This window comes from Rhinatrema bivittatum, chromosome 9 (assembly GCF_901001135.1).
Source record: "Rhinatrema bivittatum chromosome 9, aRhiBiv1.1, whole genome shotgun sequence".
NCBI lineage: Eukaryota > Metazoa > Chordata > Amphibia > Gymnophiona > Rhinatrematidae > Rhinatrema > Rhinatrema bivittatum.
Window position 1 is genome coordinate 166,142,004 of NC_042623.1, and position 19,924 is coordinate 166,161,927.

The 19,924-nt window shown below is 42.5% G+C and overlaps 1 protein-coding gene across 1 annotated transcript in view; it reads left to right on the forward strand.

Moving 5' to 3' along the window:
* LOC115099360 (allantoinase, mitochondrial-like) overlaps positions 1–19,924 on the forward strand; it is a 76,825-nt gene that overhangs the window by 9,571 nt on the left and 47,330 nt on the right. Inside the window, 4 exon segments of the mRNA XM_029616951.1 lie at positions 4,667–4,824; positions 10,047–10,198; positions 16,220–16,334; positions 19,459–19,605. Coding sequence (XP_029472811.1) covers positions 4,667–4,824; positions 10,047–10,198; positions 16,220–16,334; positions 19,459–19,605 — 572 coding nt within the window.

A 19,924-nucleotide genomic window follows, 5' to 3' on the forward strand; every position in this document is an offset into this window, starting at 1 on the left:
TGATTGCCCCAGTGACAGAGGAGCTTGCAGCTGGCACTTAGGCCTGGATTCTCTAAGGTCGCAGACCTTAGAGAATCCGGCGGTAATGGGGGGCGGGGGGGGGCGGGCCTGCAAAAACCGGCAGCGATCGCACCTCCGTGGTGCGATCGCTGCCGGCTTTTGCACCCAATAGCGCCATCGTACAAGGTGGTGCTATTGGGCGCGATACTGGCAGCGAAAAGGGTCCTTACCTTTTCGCCATCAGCGATGTCTTCGCGGCGTCCGCCCCAACTCCTCCCCTTCCGGTACCGACGCCACCCAGAACCCGCCCCGATTTAGGTATCGCACGCGAAAAGTCCCTTTTCGCGAGCAGTACCTTTGGAAAATGACCCCCTTAAGCTTGCTACTCCAGAATGAAACAGAACGCATAGAGGGACCCTCTCCACTAGTCTTTTTGCACGAACTTCCCAGACTAAAAGCAGAAATACAAAAAAATTTAAAAAAATACAAACACCCATGCACTTCAAGTAGGGGCGCCAATTTTCAACTCTGCAAATTCCAAACACTTGGAGGCGCTGAGTAAAACTTTTGCTGACGATGCCCTTTCACATTCACAAATGACTATTATTGCCACCCCACCATTAATAAAATTATTATTATTTATTAAAAGTTCTTATTTCCGCATCTTCCACAGTATTCGTGCAGAGTACAGGTTAAACGTACATAATAATTCAATACAAATATTTAATCAAATCAAAACAAAAAACAGTGACAAAATAGTAAATGATGGCAGATAAAGGCCAAGTATTGTATAGCATCATTCAATCACTCCTTTTATATAAAAGAGTGAGCTCTGGGATCTTTACAGAATAGAACAGAAGTGCTATAGAAATACTGCACCTCCAGTTCTGCAAACAAGTATTCTGTGTCCATAGAAACACCCTTAATCATGATGCAGAGCATTGCTAGGATGTTTCACCATATATATATTAAAAAAAAAAAAAGAATATTCAAATTGTAACATAGAACTGGACTCTCTATGCAAAGGACAGTGTTAACATTTTTACCCAAGTTGGAAGGGGTTTTTTCCACTCAGTTAAAGGAGGCTCCACTTATCCAAGCCCTGGAAGGTGGAGATTTCCCTGGCCCTAGTTCAGAGATTCCAGCTCAGATAGAGGGGGAAAAACAGTAAGAAAATAAGAGAGACCTTGTGGTGCAGAGGAGTTTGTTACTGCTGCTGCCATTCTACAGATTTGTTGCCAATCAGTAAAGACTTTTTATTTGACACTAACACAATGACTCCAGCATGGTTACTGTGATTAATCTGCACTCAGATGTGTATCAGAGACAACACTCCCCAGGGATAACTAATAAGTGTATTCCAGTCACCCCACATTACTCACCCTCCCTACACACACACACAGAGTAAGAATGTACACCCTGGGGAAGGAGACTGAAGGAACAGCTAGCCAGGGTTCCAGCCCCAAAGAGAGAAAAGAAATATGTTTATGGCTCCATTGGAGTACAGCGTACCTCCCAGGATGGGTCTGTGAAACACAAAACCTTGCAAAAGCACACTTGGCACCTATGTAGTAAATCAAAATCTGCCATCCCCAAACTGCACTAACAAACAACTTAAAACAGCAACAACTGTACCTATGAAAAGGTAGAAACTGCAGTGGGTCCTAAAACACCAATATACCACCTACTGGGAAAAGAGAAGAAAGCAGATTACAATCAAACACTACAAAAAAAACTACATACTAGCAGTGAACTTCATCTCAGCCACACATGCAGAACCCAGACCCTCAAAATACAGAATAAGTGACCAGAAATTTAAAAAAATGTTGACAAAAAGTGAAATAGAAATCCCAAGAAGCCAGACTCCACATGCACTACTGAACAAAATGAATGGATAAGAAATGTGTATTTTCACAGACACATTCTAATCAATAAACTAAAAATAAAATGCTTTCTTCCACCTTTGTTGTCTGGACAACTTATTTTATAATTTTGTTGGTACCAGTCCCAGCTCTGTTCACCCCAAGTTCCTACTCTGCCCCAGCCATCACTGTCTCTGAGTGCTCAGTACCTGAGTTCCAGTTCTTCTGGTATTCCTAAATCCCCAGGTCTCATTCTCCCTCTGCTCTCCCCCTCCAGATCTCAGTCCCCATGCCCCCAGCAGTCTGGTACAAAGACCATCCCCCACCCACCCAGTCCACTCCAATTCCCCATCCCATCTCCCCACCCCCTTCCCTCCGCACTCAACTCCATCTCCCCATCCCCTCGCACTTTCCTGCTCATGCATTTGGCTGGCAGGGCTTGGGCTTCCTGTAGGCCCCACTGCTCCTGAGTGCATCATCTTCTTCTGGCAGGGCTTGTCCTCCTTGCCAGCTCTCTGCTCCTGGGGCACTTTTTCTTCACCTGGCATCTCTGTCCGGGTTGATGCTCTTTCTGCCCAGTGCCACTGCTTTCAAATAGGTGAATGCCATCCCCAATGTCAAGGCTGTGCCTCTTCTGTTGCTCCTGCAGTGCACAGTTCAAATGTCAGCTGTTTGAACCATGTGGGGTACGGAGACCGCTGAATTTTGAACTGTGTGCCACAAGTGTGACAGAAAAGGTGCCAGCCTAGGCTGTAGAGACCACGTTCACTTAGTTGAAGGTACTGGTGCTGGGCAGGAGGAGATTTTCAGACTGGGTGAACTGCAGCTAGATAGGAATGCTAAAATCTGGACATTTCAGCCCTTCTCCTGGCTTTCAGACATTTCCCCAAATATCTGTACAATTCGGAGAAAATCTGGACAGTTGATAATCCTAACTCCAAAAGGAGCCCAAAGAAAGCAGTTGTCAGCAGGCCTTTTTATTTTGGAACACACTTCCTGAATAGCTCTGCATCATGGCTTACACCCAATCTTTAGAAAACAATTTTTAAAGCATTTCTTTTTAGGAAAGCCTTTGATTTATAACTGAGTCCTTCATTTTTCAGAAACTTTTGGTAGCACTTTCAGCCATGAATGTAGCTGTTTGCCACTGGTCTCAAACATCATGTTCCCTCAGCATTCGCGTGTCAATTTTCAAACTGGTCCTTCTTAACTTCTTCAGACTTATGTTTTTGCAGCTTTCCATTTAGTTCTTTAGGAGCTCATTCATTATGTGTTCTTTATTTGGTATTATGTAGATTATGTGCTTCACCTTGAATCATGGATGTGTGCAGAATATAAAATTTTCAAAATAAATAAAATAAACAAAACAAGAGTAGCAGAGAAAGTGTCACTGGGAATGGTAGAAGACCAAAGGAGATCCAAGAACTCTGAATATTGCCATTTTACCCCAACAAGTGGAACAGTAGCGACCTGGATTGTCTGGTGTAAGATGCAGTAGAATGTATCTTTGTTTATTTTGTACATCGCTTTGGGCGATAAATAATTTTTATCTGGAAAGCAATTAATAAATGTGGATAAAATAAATTTGTGGCATTTAAAAAAAAAAAATTAAAAAACAGGCCTCCGGCAGCCCTGGCTGGTCCTTCCCAGCCAAAACACTGCCTGGGCCCGGCAACAGGGCCTAGCACTAAGCCAAGTCTGGCACCGAGGCCTAGGCCTAGGCCCAAGCCAGTGAGGTGCTGAGTCCAGAGATAGTACCGAGGTCCAGGCTAGGTCTAGTGCCTAGGCCTGCGCCTGTCCTAGAGCAGAGGTCTAGTCCCGGTGCTGAGGCCTAGGCCTGGGCCGGCCCAACACTGAGGCTTAGGCCCAGGTGGGCCTAGTGCCCAGACTGGGACCAGTGCTGACACCTAGGCTTGGCACCAGGGGCAGGGCCAAGCTCAGGCCTCCATTCAGCTGGGGTCAGACGTTCCCACCTTGACCCACACTTGCCCCCTCCAAACTCCTGCTGTAAATGGCCAAGAGTAAAGCCCAGTCACTTATGCCTGGGATCGCACCAACATGACATTTCTTTAGTGCCTTCAACCAGTATGGCCAGCATCATTTTCATGTACTGATGTATATTTCTGGGACTGTACATCAAATTGATGCCATCCACACTGAAGTAAGGTGCCATTCCAGGCAGATGTATAATTTGTAATGCACTAGGATCCAGGCAGGAGCAACTGGGCCTCACTACTGCCCATTTACAGCAGAATCCAAGATGTGGGTAAATAATGGAGCTCCCCAGCCTTGGCAGCTTGACAGATGGGGAGGGCCTTGGCCCCAGCCTAGGCCTTGGCATTGGTAGAACCCTGTGCTGGGTCTGGGCAGCTTTTTGACATGTGGAGAGCCAGCCAGGGTCACCAGAGGCCCTTTGTATTATAATTATTATTGGTTTGGTTTTGTTTTGTCTTTGTTTAATGTTTGTTTTCACTTTAGCAAATGAACCAAACCAAGAAAAAACACATTAAACAAACCAAATGAAAATAAAAACCGAAAATGAGAAACTGAACTGAACATTTAGGGGCTGCACATCCCTAATATGAATTTACTGAGCTTTATTTATCTTATTTATATTTTACTTTTTCAAGCGTTTCATTCAAACAGATTTAAATATTACTTCACTCTAACAAGTTGGGCATATTACCATTACATGCCATTAAAACTCATAGCACTCCAGGCTCTACCCTGTAACAGACTGAATTCCTGCAGGATTCCATGGCTAGAAGACTTACCTAATCCATTATTTTTCTTTCTGCTATTAGGAATACCCACAATGGCGGTGGGCTCTGAGATCAGCATTGTAAGGAGTAATCGGGTAGTGATGAACAATACCATCTGTCCAGCAGAAATCTTCATAAGCAATGGAAAAATTACTAACATCATGCCCAAAAAAGGTCTGGCATTTTCAAGGGGAGAGCAGGTAAGAGCAGGTAAGAGACAGAGAGAAAGAAGCAGGAAACTCTCTCCTCTGAACATTTAGGGGTACATTTTCAAAGGCATAGGATCTATGCACATACAAGAGGGACTTACCCCTAGATTCATCAAAATGCACTGATAACACTTGCGTTAAGAAAAAGGGTGCATTTAAAATTACCACATGCTTTGCATGGTGTGGATAACTTATTGCACCTTGTAATAAGCCCTATTTTTGAGAGATAGATCTGCATATAATGGAGGCAGTGCATGCAAATCTTTTCATGCATATTCATTGTGGATATCCTGAAAACCTGGCCTGTTTGTGGCACTCGAGGACTGGAGTTCACCATTCCTGCTCTAGACCATTGTTTGAGCTTTACTAGATCCCTCCTCATGTTTTCAACACCTTCATGGGTGTCTACCTTGTTTCAGATTTTTATATCATCAGGTAAAAGACAAACCTTTCCCGACATACCTTCCACCTTGTCACTTACAAAAATGTTGAAAAGAACAAGTCCAAGAACCAATCCCTATGGCACACCATTAGTAACCCCCCCCCCCCCCTCGGAGTGAACTCCATTTACCACTACACTATGTTAACTCCCAATCAACCTGATTCTAACCCAGTCATTCACTTTACGGCCCATCTCAAAGATGCTCATAAGAACATAAGAAGTTGCCATACTGGGTCAGACCAAGGGTCTATCAAGCCCAGCATCCTGTTTCCAACAGTGGCCAATCCAAATCACAAGTACCTGGCAAGTACCCAAACATTAACTAGATCTCATGCTACTATTGCTTATTAATTAATAGCAGTTTATGGGTTTTTTCTTCTAGGAAGTTATCCAATCCTTTTTTAAACCCAGTTACACTAACTGCTGTAACCACATCCTCTGGCAATGAATTCCAGAGCTTAACTATGTGCTAGTGAAAAATAATTTTCTTTGATTTGTTTCAAATGAGGTACTTGCTAACTTCATGGAGTGCCCCCCTAGTATTTCTATTATTTGAGAGAGTAAATAAGTGATTTACATTAACTTGTTCAAGTCCTTTCATGATTTTGTAGACCTCTATCATATCCCCCCTCAGTTGTCTCTTCTCCAACTTCCTTAGACTTTCCTCATAGGGAAGCCATTCCATGCCACTTATCATTTTGGTCACCCTTCTCTGCACTTTCTCCAGTGCAACTATATCTTTTTTGAGGTGTAGCGACCAGAATTGCACACAGTATTCAAGATGCGGTCTCACCATGGAGCGAATTAGAGGCATTGTGACATCCATTGTTTTATTTGCCATTCCCTTCGTAATAATTCCTAACATTCTGTTTGCTTTTTTGATTGCCACAGCACACTGATCTAACAATTTCAATGTATTATCCACTGTAACGCCAAGATCTCTTTCCTGGGTGGTAACTCCTAAGATAGAACCTAACATTGTGTAACTACAGCAAGGGTTATTTTTCCCTATATGCATCACTTTGCACATGTCCACATTAAAATTTCATCTGCCATTTGGAAGCCAAATCTTCCAGTCTCACAAGGTCCTCCTGCAATTTATCACAATCCGCCTGAGATTTAAATACTCTGCATAATTTTATGTCATTCACAAATTTGATCACCTCACTCATCATACTCCTTTCCAGATCATTTATAAATATATTAAAAAGCACTGGTCCAAGTACAGATCCCTGAGGCACTCCACTGTTTACCTTTTTCCACTGTGAAAACAGACCATTTAATCTTACTCTCGTTTCCTGTCTTTTAACCAGCTTGCAATCCACAAAGGATTGCACCTCCTATCCCATGACTTTTTAGTTTTCTTAGAAGCCTCTCATGCGGGGCTTTGTTGAACGCCTTCTGAAAATCCAAATACACCACATCTACAGGCTCACCTTTGTCTACATGTTTATTCACCCCTTCAAAAAAATGTAGGAGATTTGTGAGGCAAGACTTCCCTCAGGTAAATCCATGCTGGCTGTGTTGCATTAAACCATGTCTATCTAAATATTTTGTAATTTTATTCTTTTAACAGTTTCCACAATTTTTCCCGGAAATAGTTTCCTGGATCACCCTTGGAGCCCTTTTTAAATATCAGGGTTACTTTGGCCATCTTCCAATCTTCAGATGCAACAGATGATTTTAATGATAGGTTACAAATTAATTGAAATAGGTATGAAATTTAAGTTTTTGTTCTTTACAAGTCCTGGGGTGTATGCCATCCGGTTCAGGTGATTTCCTGCTCTTCAGTTTGTCCATCTGGCCTACCACATCTTCCAGGTTGACCATGATTTGGTTCAGTTCATCTGAATCATCACCCTTGAAAACCGTCTCCAGAATGAGTACCTCCCCAACATACTCTTCAGTAAACACCAAAGTAAAGTAATCGTTTAATCTTTCCATGATGGTCTTATCTTCCCTAATTGCCCCTTTAACCTTTCAATCTAACAGTCCAACTGACTCTCTTGCAGGCTTTCTGCTTCAGATACATTTTTAAAAGTTTTTATTGTGAATTTTTTCTCTACGGCCAACTTCTTTTCAAATTCTCTCTTAGCCTGTCTTATCAATGCCTTATATTTAACTTGTCAATGCTTATGCTTAATCCTATTTTCTTCCAATTTCTGAATGAAGATCTTTTGGCTAAAATAGGCTTTACCTCACTTTTTAGCCATGCTGGCAATTGTTTGACCTTCCTTGCACATTTAATGAGAGGAATACATATGGACTATACTTCTAGGATAGTATTTTTTAGCAGTGTCCATGCCTGTGGCACAGTTTTTACCTTTGTCACTGCTCCTTTCAATGATTTTAACTATTTTTCCCATTTTATCAAAGATTTCCTTTTGAAAATTTAGTGCTAGAGCCGTGGATTTACTTACTGTTCCCCTTCCAGTCATTAATTCAAATGTAATCATATTATGATCACTATTGCTAGTGGCCCCACCACCGTCACCTCTCTTACCAAATCCTGTGCTCTCCTGAGAATTAGATCTAAAATTGCTCCCTCTCTCATCGGTTCCTCAACCAATTGCTCCATAAAATTATCATTTATTCCATCCAGGAACCTCACTGGCTGTCATTTATTTATAAGTCACTTATGCAAAACCGTGTCAAAGGCCTTACTGAAATCCAAATACATTAAATCTAATGCTCTTCCCTGATTAAACTCCTCAGTCATTCAGTCAAATAAATTTATCAGATTCATCTGACAAGACCTACCTCTGATAAAACCATGCTGCTTCCAATAGAAACACAGAAACATAGAAATGACGGCAGAAAAAGACCAAACGGCCCATCCAGTCTGCCCAGCAAGCTTTCGCACTTTTTTTTCTCTCATACTTATCTGTTACTCTTGGCTCTTAGTAACCTTTTTTATTCTATTTCCCTTCCACCCCCGCCATTAATGTAGAGAGCAGTGTTGGAACTGCATCTAAATGAAATAGCTTAATTAGTTTGGGCTATTAACCACCGCAATAAGCAAGCTACACCCATGCTTAGCTGTTTATCCAGACTATGTAATTCAGTCCTTGTTGAATGTTGCCTGAATCCATTGGATTCCAGATACTGCACTATCATGTTTCAATAGGAATTCAATTAATTTGCTTACCACTCATGTTAGACTAACCAGCCTGTAGTTCCCAGCCTCTTCTTTACTTCCACTTTTGTGAATAGGAACCACATGCGTCTATCTCCACTCCTTCAAAACTACTCCTGATTCTAAGGAAACATTGTAAATGTCACCAGTGAAGCTTCTAGAACTTCTGTCAGTTCCTTTAATACCCTTGGATGTATCCCATCTGACCTCATCATTTTATCTACTTTAAGTTTAGTTAGCATCTTTTGAATACACCTTTCTGAAAACTGATTGAGGTTTACCTCACTTCCAATCTTATTTGCTTTTACATTATTTGGTCCTGATCCTGGCCCTTTCACAGTGAACACCAAACAAAAATATTTGTTAAGCAATTTTGCTTTTTCCTCATCAGCTACTTCAAATTCCTCCCTTTCACCTCTAAGCATCAAAATGCCACTTTTGCACTTCCTCCTATCACTAACATAAGCTAAAAAAAAGTCTCCCCACCACCATTTTCTATTTTTCTTCCATTTAAATCTTTGCTTTCCTGACTACTTTTCCAGCTCTTTTAGGTGGTCCAGGTATTGTCGCCCGTCTTCTCTTGTAGTTTATAAATCTAACGATCTCTTGTAGTTTATAAATGTAGTGCGATCTCTTGTAGTTTATAAATACTAACGTTTTATCCCTTGCCTCCATTAATATCCATTTGATGTCAGTGTAGTCTCGCACTGGCTTTCAGCCAAAAGCACTTCCTCATTGCTGTGACACAGAAGGATTTCTCAGGGACATCAAACCATGTGTAGTCCACTCGAAACACACTTACCCTTTCCATTGTGCTTCAAAGAACATTTAACATCTGCAATCTTCCTGTAACCAACATAAGAAAGATTTCAAGGAACCCCTTTAAGGCATTCTTTCCACATATCTTCTGAATCAGTACCTTCAAGAAAAAAAAAAAAGACATGAAAATGCTAAGGAAGCATCAGGAAGAGAAGTGTTTCTAATAAGAGTCACTTCTAAAGGTCTTTCAGAAAAAAGCATCAAAAATCATTTTAAACCGCACCTCCCCCAACACACAGATATATATACACACAAAAACACATACATACACACAGCCCTCAGTTACCAGCAGATTTATTGGCCTGCTTGCCACTATTCTCTGACCTGTGACTTCAGTGTCGCAAACAGACAAAGTAAAAACAAGCACTTTTTTGTTCCTAAAAAGCTCTAAAAAATAGCCCAGTAGTATGACAGATTTCACAGGAACAGCTGGTTTGCACCAGGAAGTTATCAGCTGTGCTTCACATATTATACAGCATTTTTTCATCCTAAATTTCTAAAATCCAAAATGATTTAAAATGCCATAAAGCTTAGAGCATTATTACCAACTGAATTCAGCAAGACTCTGGACCATGCCAGCTAAAACTTTCCAGAAAAATTACTCTTTCAAGATGTGTAATAAAGTTAAACAATCATGTGTGAATATTTCAAACCAAAATTTTAGGACAAATGACCAAACCCTCCTTTACTGAACTACACAGTTCAGCCTTTCCTCTGCAGACTATTTACTGTGCCCAGATTGTCAGGAGACTCACATGGGATAGAAATCCATGCTTTGCAATGGCCTACCCCATGTAACTGCTTTCTCCCTTGCAGGTGATGGATGTGGGTAACCTGATGGTGATGCCTGGGATAGTCGACCCTCATGTCCACATCAACGAGCCGGGACGCACGGCTTGGGAGGGGTTCCAAACTGCAACAAGAGCAGCGGCGGCAGGAGGAATCACCACTGTTGTGGACATGCCACTGTACGGTGATACAGGCTACAAAAAGGAGTGATCAGGCTATAGTCCCATTGCAATTTTTTAACCCAATTACTAACAATATAAAAGTATAATCTGACAGAGAAAAAAAAACAAAAACCCAGAAATAGCAAGTTAGAAGTTATAGCTAGGAGCTGCATTCATTACAAAAAGGGTCCACGCAGCAGACGTGGGTATTATTTTAACTTAAACTGTCTGGACAGCTCCTATGTGGTTACTAATTTTCCCATAAAGGGATCTATGAACTAAAACTTGTGGGAAAAATATTTGATCTTGCACATAGGTAAAAATGTAGAGGTCCATATTCAAACACTGGCCAGACTGCAAATTTAGACCTAGATTCATCATTTTGCTATAAATTTCACATGAATAATGCCTGTGATAAAAAAAAAAGGTATCACAACACAGGGGGTTATATTCAAAATTCTTCCTTATCTATAAAGGTAACAACACAAATAGAAGAAATGTATGAATTTAGGATGTATGAGATAGATTTTAATTGTCTAGATAGATGGTGTGATATCTTGTTTGAATAAACATAAAAATGATATTGTGAAGTATACATTTCTTCTATGTGTGTTGTGATAAAAAAGGGGCATGGCAAATTTTTGTAAGTGCTTCTCATAGGCATTTTTACTACAATGATGTTGAATTTATTGCACCCACAATATTTTCACTTCACAATCTGCCCAGACAAGCGTTTCCACATTTTGGGGGTGTGTGTGAGAGAGTGAGAGGAAAGACAGAGAAACTCTTCTAAGCCTCTCCTATAAGTAAACTATTTATACCACTGTAGGAGGGTCAACTAATAACTCGAGGCAGGTTTTTGGCGGTAGTCAAGGGTTTAGGGGACAATTTTACATGCACAATCAAAGGTATGAACTGCACGGTACACATCAGTGAAGATTTGATGTGAGGAAAGGTACTCTCGACCTAGTTTGATGCACTCTCTACCTAACTGTGAAGAAAGGTAAAGAGTGCATTGTATAAATCAACTGAATCAATGAAATGGACAAGATCAAACTGCAGAAAATCTTCAGTAATGACAACTTTGCTGTTCGTACCTCCTATCCTACTATGTATGTAAAACTGCCCCCCCCCCCTAAACCTACCCCACCCCCCAAACCAAGTTAAAAGTGTCCCCTCTTACAGTGGTATAAATACTAAAGTGACATATTGGTCTCTACTAGGGGTGTGCATTCGGATTGACCGCATTAGTGAAACGCAACTCTTTTTTTTTTTTACTTAAAAAATTGATTCGACATAAACGATCGGATTTCCCACATATCGAACATAGATATGTTCGATATGTGGGAAATCGCGATTGTTGAGCCAAAATAAAAATATAAACCCCCTCACCCTCCTTAATCCCCCCCCCCCCCGACTTACCCACAACTCCATGGTGATGGAGCGGAGTGAGGACGCCATTTCTGCAATCCTTGGCGAGAAGCATGTGACGTCGGCGGCACGTCGAGTGACGCCGGCATCACGTGATTCCCGGCTCGTTCGCGCCGGACGGCTCGTTCGGCCCAAAAAGAACTTTTGGCCAGCTTGGGGGGGTCAGGAGGCCCCCCCAAGCTGGCCAAAAGTTCTTTTTGGGCCGAACGAGCCGTCCGGCGCGAACGAGCCGGGAATCATGTGGCGCCGCGTCACTCAGACGCGGCGTCACGTCCTCCTGACCCCCCCAAGCTGGCCAAAAGTTCTTTTTGGGCCGAACGAGCCGTCCGGCGCGAACGAGCCGGGAATCACGTGACGCCGGCGTCACTCGACGTGCCGCCGACGTCACATGCTTCTCGCCAAGGATTGCAGAAATGGCGTCCTCACTCCGCTCCATCACCAGCTTGGGGGGGCCTCCTGACCCCCTCAAGCTGGCCAAAAGTTCTTTTTGGGCCGAACGAGCCGTCCGGCGCGAACTCGCCGGGAATCACGTAACGTCGCGTCTGAGTGACGCGGTGCCACGTGATTCCCGGCGAGTTCGCGCCGGACGGCTCGTTCGGCCCAAAAAGAACTTTTGGCCAGCTTGGGGGGGTCAGGAGGCCCCCCCAAGCTGGCCAAAAGTTCTTTTTGGGCCGAACGAGCCGTCCGGCGCGAACTCGCCGGGAATCACGTGACGCCGCGTCACTCGACGTGCCACCGACGTCACATGCTTCTCGCCAAGGATTGCAGAAATGACGTCCTCACTCCTCGCTCGATCACCAGGGAGTTGTGGTAAGTCTGGGGGGGGGATTAAGGAGGGTGAGGGGGTTTAAATTTTTTTTTTGCACATATGTACATATACCCAACTCATTGGATTTTTTTTATGTCCATATTGGCCGCAAGTGGGACCCCCTTTCGGACATAAAAAATATGAACATAAAATTTTGCTCTGCACATCCCTAGTCTCTACAGAATTGTTATCATGTGTGTTAGGGCCATAATACTAGTGTTAAGGCCCTAATGTGAAATAATAAATGGCCCTGTTAGATTTTCCTGCATGATACACTAATTTTTCGCATATTTCTTTTCTCCTTTATTCCATAAATAATCTCAGTGACATAACTTTGCTTATTGTTAAAACAGCAGAAAAAAAATATGGTTATAATTTAGTATTTCCGACTTGTGCCACGGTTTTGCCTTCTGTGCATTCTCATCATGCCCTGATCCAGTACACGGATACTTCCCTACCAGCAGAAGCCTTCTGTGAGCTCTGTTCCATGCTACCCAAGCCATCTCCTTACTGGCCACCTCACTCAGCTGTGATGCATCCTCTTCTCCACCAGGGGTCCTCAGCAAGCTTCATCTCCAACCTTGCCAAACTCCACCTTGCTGCTCGCACAAACCCAAGCTCCAGCCTCATTTAACCCTGCCTTGCCAGATGCTGTTTCATGGAGTCAACCTTGGCCCTCTGACCTGGCCGCTCTTTACTTGCTCTATGCCTTTTGGCCTCTGGGCCTTCCTGTATCTTGCTCTTTGCTATGTAGCCCATCTAGGCCTTACCTTGCCTTGCTCTGTGGCTTAATCGGGCCTCTTCTTGCTTAGTGGCCTCCGGGCCTTATTCTAAGCAGCCTTCGGAACATCTGTGTTGCTGCCTTCAGTCCTCAGTTTTCTCTGTTCTGTGTTGTCCTTGTCTGCTCCGACCCTTCTCTGCCTTATCTAAGTCCTGCCCAGTCCCATCCCCAGCATCCATTCCCTGCTTTGCCTTGCCCAAGCCTACGTTTGTATCCAGTTTCAGCCCTTGTTCAGTATCCTGCTATCCTCCTGTCCCAGTATCCAGTCTTCAGCTCCTTATCTTTTTTTTTTATTATTATTACTTATTTATTGAATTTTTCAAACAATATACAGAACAGCAGTTCTAGAATGTGACAACATAATCAGGATTAAAAATATAAAGATACAAATTTTAAATCAAAAATACAAATTTTTCCTTTTGTGTCTCTGTTTATAGGAAATTGAGAGACCAAAATGTAATTAAAGCAGAAATACTAGGAAAATACAAACATGCATAATTTACAGTGCCTTTAAACTTAATGCCATCCCACCCTTGGAGTTTAATTAGAGTGGGAGTCCAGATACACTTGTAGCTGTTCAGGTTCTCTGAATATATATCTTGAATTCTGATGGATAAACAGGCAATAACATGGATAACGGAGCATATACTTAGCCCCTCTCACTAGAACCTCCTCTCTCATTGCTATAAATCTTCTCCTTTTTATCTGCGTATTCTTGGTTACATCAGGAAATATTTTTAATGGATATCCATAGAATTTTTGATACTGATTACAAAAAAAAGTTCAAGATTAAATCTCTATCTGATGAAGTAGTGAACTGCACAAAAAGGGTAACTCTTTCTTCCACAATTAGTTCATGAGATTTTTCCACTATGGATGTCAGATCAAATGAGACATTCTCCTTCTCATCCTGTTCTTGGTTCTTCCCTTTATCAACTTGAGGTAAATAATATTTTCTAACAATTGTTAACATTGCCTGTTCAGGGATTTTAAGTATATTCTGTAAATAACTCTTGAACAATTCCCGATGTGCAAGTAATCTCAACTTAGGAGAATTGAGTATTCTTAAGTTGTTTCTTCTTAAGTAATTTTCAAGATTTTCCATTTTAATCATCTGAAGATTTTCAGATTTGATCAAATTTCCTTAGATTTTTTCCATCTCTGCCACCTTTTGTTCAACTCCAATGATAGAGGATTCAATTTTTTCAACTCTATTTTCTATATTTTGATTTTTTTCCAATACTTTCTTTTACTAATAAAGTCAATGATGTAATCGACTTTTCCCTGCCTGCCTCTGGGAACCTACACATGGAATAGGGAACATTTCCGAGAATGCTATCCTGGAGGTTCTGTATTTAAGTTTTCTACCTAAGACCCTAAATTTGGATTTTAGAACCTCCCTCCTATATTTTCCTATGTTATTGGTGCCCACATGTACCACAACAGCCGGCTCCTCCCCAGCACTGTTTAAAATCCTATCTAGGTGACGCATGAGGTCCACCACCTTCGCACCAGTTAGGCATGTTACCAGGCGATCCTCACACCCACCAGCCACCCAGCTATCTACATTCCTAACAATCGAATTGCCGTCTATTACGCCAACCTAACCCTTCCCTCCTGGGCAGTAGCCCTGGGAGACACATCCTCGGTGCGAGAGGACAATGCACCACCTGGCGAGCAGGTCCTTCCTACAGGATCATTTCCTGCTGCACCAGGTTGATGCTTTCTGATCATGAGACCTTCCTCCTGCAAGGCAGCACCAGGGCTGCCAGACTGGAGTTGGGACTTGACAATTATGTCCCTGAAGGTCTCATCTATATACCCCTCTGTCTGCCTCATCTCCTCTAGGTCTGCCACTCTAGCCTCCAGAGATCAAACTCGTTCTCTGAGAGGTAGGAGCACTTTGCATTGGATGCATACATACAATTTCTCACCGGTGGGTAAATATCATACATGTGACACTCGATGCAAAAGATGGGAGGCCCCCCTCTTGCTGCTGGACTGCTGCCTTCATCTTAAATTTGTTCAGTTCCTAGTTAGGTTTTAGGTTGCTATGGGAGTAGGAATGCGTACAATTAGGGACCTTTAAATGTATTAGTGTATTCACTATATATCTGGTAGTGACTTACAAGAGAATGATCAAACTCTTGATATGGTATGGGGAATTTCTGAATTTAAGTTAAAAGGCTGATTTTTGTTAATTTTTTTTTTGGAGTATAAGTGACTCCTGCCTATAAATTAAAGGATGAGCTAAGGGTGGGTGGGAGAGGGATGGGAGATACAAATACACACACTTCTGTTTATTGCCTGCCTTTCTGACTACCTATTTAAAACAAAACACACTAAATAATATAACCCAACAGCTTACTTCTCCCCAATACTTTAAGATTTAAACATTTCCCCAAGCAGTACTTACTGATTCTTTTCAGCCACCAGTAAGGTGATTCTCTCCTCTCAGTGCTCCCTCAGTTTCTTCCCTGTACCATTACCCAGACCTCTGCTTCTAGCCTGTCCTGTGTTGGTCCTGCCTTGTCCAGCCTGTCCAGTCAAGGCCTGCTGGCTCCCAGAACCCAAGGGCTCAACCTGTGGGGGAAGTGGCTGGCTAGGCCTAAGATGAATCCAGCTCCTGCCCTGTGGTCCTGTGTGTTTCCAGACCCCCAGCCCACACAACAGCTTGTCAGAAGACATTCTCTTGCCTGGGGCAGAATAATTGATACCCCCACTTCTCAATTGTACAAGAGCTTAATATTTGCCCTTTCACTAGAGAACTCAGCTTGTTCCAGCCCCAAATATGTCTTGTATAGAGCTTCAGCTGCACACTAAGATATCGTGATACAATTTGTCTATATTGGCAAATTCTTAATTTTTGACAATAGAAATCATAAATATTTTTGTAAACAAAGGTTATATTGTTTGGACTCAGCAATACTTAATAGGAAACAAAATATAGAGAGGAAATACAAATTCAGGGATGGCTAAGGATCACATATTTATACTCTTATTTCTGTTTGGCCTTCAGGAATTGTCTGCCTCCCACCACCACTCTCTCCAACTTCAACAGAAAGCTGCAGGTGGCTGAAGGGCAGTGCTATGTGGACACAGCATTCTGGGGAGGCGTCATCCCAGACAATCAGGTTAGCCTTTCATGTAGTGACACACTGATGACATTGTTCATTATCCGTCCTTGAATATACCCCTAATTGGTGTCTATGTAAAACCTTGAAGATGTTGGCAGAAAAGCACCACTCGGCCACTCAGTCTGCCCATTTTTGCAAGCTTACTATGTTGTCACAGGTCTAACTTCTCCCTTTCTGTCCCTGAACTCCTTTTGTGCTGATTTCACGAATCCTTGACTTCAGATACTGTTTTCTTTCCTATAATCTCTGGAAATCTGTTCCAGGTGTACACCACCTTTCGGGGAATGAAAGTATTTTCTCACATTCCTAGATAACACACATCTACTAGAGATGAACTTCGTTTTTCTGGCTTGGGTCGGGTTTCGGTTCGGGCACTTCGTGGGAAAACTCGTTTTCCCATGGATCATTTTTTCCCAAAAACAAAACTGGAACCCGAAACCGGAAAAACAAATACAAAAAAACAAAACACGAATCGGAAAAAAACCCCACCCCAAACCCTTAAATTTTACTTTCTTACACCACCCCCCCCCCCCCCTCCATCATCCCGATCCCTCCCCAAGACTTACAAAAAGTCCCTGGTGGTCCAGCGGGGTCCCGGGAGCGATCTTCTCCCTCCATGCCGTCGGGCTATCGGGCCTGCTATGACTCACAATGGCACCGATATCCTTGCCCTTACGATGTCACAGGGGCTACCAGTGCCATTGGTCAGCCCCTGTCACATGCATGTGTTTCCAGACCACCAGCACACAACAGCTTGTCAGAAGACATTCTCTTGCCTGGGGCAGAATAATTGATACCCCCACTTCTCAATTGTACAAGAGCTTAATATTTGCCCTTTCACTAGAGAACTCAGCTTGTTCCAGCCCCAAAAATGTCTTGTATAGAGCTTCAGCTGCACACTAAGATATTGTGATACAATTTGTCTATATTGGCAAAGTTTGTGACAAGCTCGGTGAAAATCCGTTTCGTGGTTCAGGTCCCCCCGAACCACAACAAATTAGGCAATTTCATTGAAATGTATTACGAATTAGGCAATTTCATTGAAATTGCCTAATTCGTAATAAACAAATGCACATCTCTAACATCTATTGCACCCAACCATCTACTACTCTGATCACATCTTGAAATAAATCAAAATTTGTTTGGCAAGATTTTCCATTTGTGAAACTATATTGCCTGCAATCTGTAATCCACTGACTAAGATTTTGCTATTTTTCGTTAATGCTTCCAGTATCTTGCTCACTGATGTTAAAGTAACAGGTCTATAGTTATCTGCTTCTTTCTCATTCCTACCCTTGTGAAGTGGTACTACATCTGTTCTTCTCCAGTCTCTTAGAACATCTCCTGCTGCAAGCGATAAATTGTACAGAGCTGTGGTCGGTAGAGTCAGCCCCTCATTTAACTCTGTCACTATTCTGGGATGCACAGTGCCACATTAGATCCCATAGCCTTGTTTACTTTCAGTTGTGCGAATACACTGAATGCTAACTCCACTGTAAATAGTAGTGTGTTCACCCCACAACTCTGATATGTCCTGTCCTATTGCTTTTGGTCCATCACCCTTGTCTACTAGTGTGAGTACAAAGAAAAAGTATTTAGGATATCTGCTGATCACCAAAACCATCCTCCCTTTAAATTCTTATTATTTTTTTATCTTCCTTTTTTCACCTATATATCTGTAAAATCCATTGGGATTCCTACTGAGTGTTGCCTAATAGCTTGCTCAGGCAGTACAGAGTAGAGGAATGTATCATCTCTGCCTCAGCTCCCCCCATTGGAGGCTGCTGCAGTGGTTTATTCCCACTTTCAAATTAGTAATTGACCCCTTGTGTCTGTGTTCAATTTTGAGTTTGGAACTGGAGGAATAGGAACTTTTTCTTTCAGCTCTTTATAGTCTATATAGGACAGGCTCAAAGCCTCGGCTGCAGAGTATTAGTTAAGAGATATATTTCATCTCTCTTGGAGTTTTTGCTCTAAGTGTGATTTTCTTTGTTGGGAGGAAGTTTTTTTACTCGCCCTTCCTAGCAGAGAGAGAGAGAGAGAGAGAGAGAAACATGAAGATTTGAGTTTTTCCAGTCACCCAGTCAAAAGGACTCTGTTGCCAAACCAAAAATTAATTGAATTAATTGAATTAATTGAATAAAAAATTGAATAAAAAATTGAATAAAAAATACTGTAGTATTAGGGGTACCATACCTAGGAGGAGAGAGGAGGAACTGAGCTTGGTGCTCACTAACAGCAAACAGCTAAAGTGGTGCTCAAAGTAACCGAGACAAGGGAAGGAGAAAAATCAAAGAGTTCAAATCAAGCATTGGATGGGCAGACACAGCATTTGGGGTCAGGCCCTTGTAGTGACGTAAGGGCTGGACGGACAGGTAAAGCGTTTGGGATCAGGCCCTTGTAGTGAGGTAAGGGCTGGATGGACAGGCACAACATTTGGGGTCAGGCCCTTGTAATGACGTAAGGGCTGGACAGACAGGTAAAGCATTTGGGGTCAAGCCCTTGGAGAGGGGTTGGCCACGATGTCGCACCAGAGGCCCTTTAAAAGGGTTCCCTCTGCGCATGCGTGTGCCTAAGGGGTAGGAGCCATCGCAGCATTCAGCGGCATCTCCCTCGTGGAGATACCACCATGGAGGCCTGAGCAGGCCCGGAGGATCCCCGGACTCGCCGGCAGTTCTCTTCGGGCACCAAGGTAAGTACCCGGTTGCGAGGGTCGCGACCGGGACTACAACATGAGCTAAATACGGTACACTAAAGTTAAAACTCAATTAATACCATCACAAAATTTAAGTATATTGCTTTTCTGTATTTTGTTTTGTTATTACTATTGTATTTATGCTTTTGAAGGGGCATATCATTGCTTAATAGTAATTATGCAATGGTCTTTTCCCTAGTGAGAGTGAGGATGTGGTAAGACTGTAGTATTAGGGGTGTTTATTATGATTACTGTATTGATCTTTTATTCTTTGCTATAAACTGCTTTGGGCTTATATTTTACGAAGAAGGCAGTATGTAAGTGTAAATGTCAATGTTAACCTAATATAAGAACCAGTAGTCTACATGGTGCTAGTGCTGAATATCAAGGTTTAAATTGGGCATTTTTACACTCCTATAATTCTAGGATGAACTGGTACCAATGCTAAATGCTGGAGTGCCTGGCTTTAAGTGCTTCATGATCACAAGTGGAGTGGATGAGTTCCCTCATGTCAGCCTGATGGATCTGCATATGGTGATGAAAGAACTAGAAGATACAGAGTCCATCCTGCTGGTAAGAATTGCTCTCTCTGGTTACAGATTTCAAGCACCTCAATTTCTCATAATCTTCCTTTCACCTCAACACCCAGAGCAAGCTAGAAGTCTCCAATTAATGATATTGCCCAACTGTAGCATATATTACAGCACCTGAATCAACTCCAGGACAAGGGAGCAAGACGTTTCTAGGGGTTAAGTCAACATGAAGACAGACCACCAATGAGGTTGGACCAGACTGCATCTAGCACTTGCTGAGATCTTGATTCTGAACCAAACTCTGTACCTCCAAGGATAGAAGGGGTCCCACTTCTGGAGTCCCATTACACAGAGGTCTG